Here is a 2,500-nt window from a genome sequence, read left to right as displayed (position 1 = left end):
ACCCGGCCTGGTCGGTTCTCTGGTCACTTCCTGTTCACAAGTGGTCACATGTTCAGAACCTGAACAGAACAGGAACCAAGAGACTGTTGATCAAACTCAACGAGGAAAATGAAATATGAAAATATGAAACGTACTGGAGAACGACAGGTGGACTGATCCCACCTCAGCTGGTCTGAGGCTCCTCCCCCTTTTATCACACAGACGGTGAGCGACACCACGACCGACCCCTGTTGACCCCCGTTGACCCCCCGTGACCCCCGTGACCCCCCGCTGCAGAACCACACTGAAGACACAGCAGGTCGACAACGTGGAGCAGACCTGACCCATCACACTGTCTGACCTCAGTGTGTGTCTGTGTGTGTGTGTGTGTGTGTGTGTGTGTGTGTGTGTGCGTCATGTGAGGACAGCAGTGTGTGAACAGGTTGAAAGGGAACAGATCACAGACTCTGAGTAGGATCAGGTCAAGTCCAATTCCAAGCACAGGGGGATTTAACCTGCACCTTAACCACACACACACACACACAGACACACACACACACACACACACACACATAGACACACAAACACACACACACACACACAAGGTACAGTGAGGTCATGTCAGGTAACAGACGACAGCAGCTCGTCGACTTTGATCCAAACTTCAGTTCTTAGATGAAAACCATGAGGCTCCTCCTCCTGTCATGTGACTCATCAGGTCAAAGGTCACAACGAGGGGGTGAAGGAGATGAAGTGAGGAGGTGAAGTGAGGAGGTGAAGGAGGTGAGGTGAGGAGGTGAAGGAGGTGAAGGAGGTGAAGTGAGGAGGTGAGGAGGTGAAGGAGGTGAAGTGAGGAGGTGAGGAGGTGAAGGAGGTGAAGTGAGGAGATGAAGTGAGGAGGTGAAGGAGGTGAGGTGAGGAGGTGAAGGAGGTGAAGGAGGTGAAGTGAGGAGGTGAGGAGGTGAAGGAGATGAAGTGAGGAGGTGAAGTGAGGAGGTGAAGGAGGTGAGGTGAGGAGGTGAAGGAGGTGAAGGAGGTGAAGTGAGGAGGTGAGGAGGTGAAGGAGGTGAAGTGAGGAGATGAAGTGAGGAGGTGAAGGAGGTGAGGAGGTGAAGGAGGTGAAGTGAGGAGGTGAAGTGAGGAGGTGAAGGAGGTGAAGTGAGGAGGTGAAGGATGTGAAGGAGGTGAAGTGAGGAGAGCAGCATCTCCTCCTCACTTCACCTCCTCAGGTTAATGTCTTTAAATCTAAGGATTGCTGGATTACTCGAGGATTTCCTCCCTAATCGTGTCGGAGCTCCTCCTCAGCTGCGTCTCCTCTCCTAACCCAGACACACTCCTGCTACGACTCTTCACCTCCTTCAGCTCCTCCTTCATCTCCGCTGAGGAGCTGATGAAGAGGAGCAGGAGGCTCAGGATCACAGCTTCACTTCCCTGAACATCTCGGCAGAGAAGTCGCCCAAAACCAAACGTGTGGACAGAGCTGAGCTCAGCTGAGGCCAAACGGTGGAACCACTCTGAGTGAGTCACCGGGTTAATCCCCGACCGGGCTTCTGCATTTAGCCCAAAACCACCGACCTCCGACCTCCCAGGAGAAAAGACAACAAACAACCCGAGGGGGGGGGGGGGGAGCCGGAGGACAGAGGAGAAACAGATTCAGAGGGAAAGTTTCTGACTCGTCTCTGTGATGAACTTTATTCTTCAACTCATCTGTTTGTCTGCATGAGATTAAAATTCATAATTAAGAATCAACTGAATCAAACAGTCACATGTTCACAACAGAGGATCAAACCTCCTCTGGGTCTCCACAGGATGAGAACCCAGGAGATGGTTCTATCCCACAGGCTGGAGAAGATCCCAGAATGCACCAGTTGATGTTTCACTTTGTGTTACTGATGTTCAGGAGACTTGTGTTGTAAATAAAGACACAATGACATGGTGTGTGTGTGTGTGTGTGCAGCAGAGCGGCAGGTCACTGCTGTCAGTCACCTCAGCTGACCTTATCCGTGAGGGGACACCGATCACTGTCACACACACACACACACACACACACACACACACACACACACACACACACACACACACACACACACACACACACACACACACACACACACACACTCACACACACCAACTAGATCAGCCCTGTGTGATCCGTGTGTGTGTGTGTGTGTGTCTGTGTGTGTGTGTGTGTGTGTGTTCTCTGATCCATGACCATGTGGGACACTAGCAGTCACATCAAGCTACCGAGTGGATAACAACTTTTTCCCAAACATATTGATCTGCAAACAAAGGACAAACCAGCTGGCAGCTTACAACCCCCCCCCCCCCCTCGCTCCCATCACTCCTCTCTCTCTCCCTCCCTCTCCCTCTCTCTCTCTCTCTTCACTTCCTGTCCGTGATCGCTGCAGAGCACCTCGTGTGTTCACCAGGATGTTATCGACCGGGCGGAGCAAGGCCTCACTGGCTGCACGACAGGCGGCCTGGGACATGTTGCATCCCACTCCGGGCTCAGCCAATCCTC

The 2,500-nt window shown here is 52.4% G+C and overlaps 1 protein-coding gene across 1 annotated transcript in view; it reads right to left on the bottom strand.

Moving 5' to 3' along the window:
• Positions 1–2,468, bottom strand: part of nfia (nuclear factor I/A) — a 43,284-nt gene extending 40,816 nt beyond the window's left edge. Inside the window, 3 exon segments of the mRNA XM_053431523.1 lie at positions 3–30; positions 135–283; positions 2,393–2,468. Of these exon segments, the coding sequence (XP_053287498.1) occupies positions 3–30; positions 135–283; positions 2,393–2,468 (253 nt within the window).
• Positions 2,469–2,500: the final 32 nt, after the last annotated feature.

The sequence above is a fragment of the Pleuronectes platessa genome, chromosome 9 (assembly GCF_947347685.1).
Source record: "Pleuronectes platessa chromosome 9, fPlePla1.1, whole genome shotgun sequence".
In the NCBI taxonomy this organism is placed as follows: domain Eukaryota; kingdom Metazoa; phylum Chordata; class Actinopteri; order Pleuronectiformes; family Pleuronectidae; genus Pleuronectes; species Pleuronectes platessa.
Note: the sequence above shows the minus strand (reverse complement) of the source record. Positions and strands in the feature narration are given on the sequence as shown.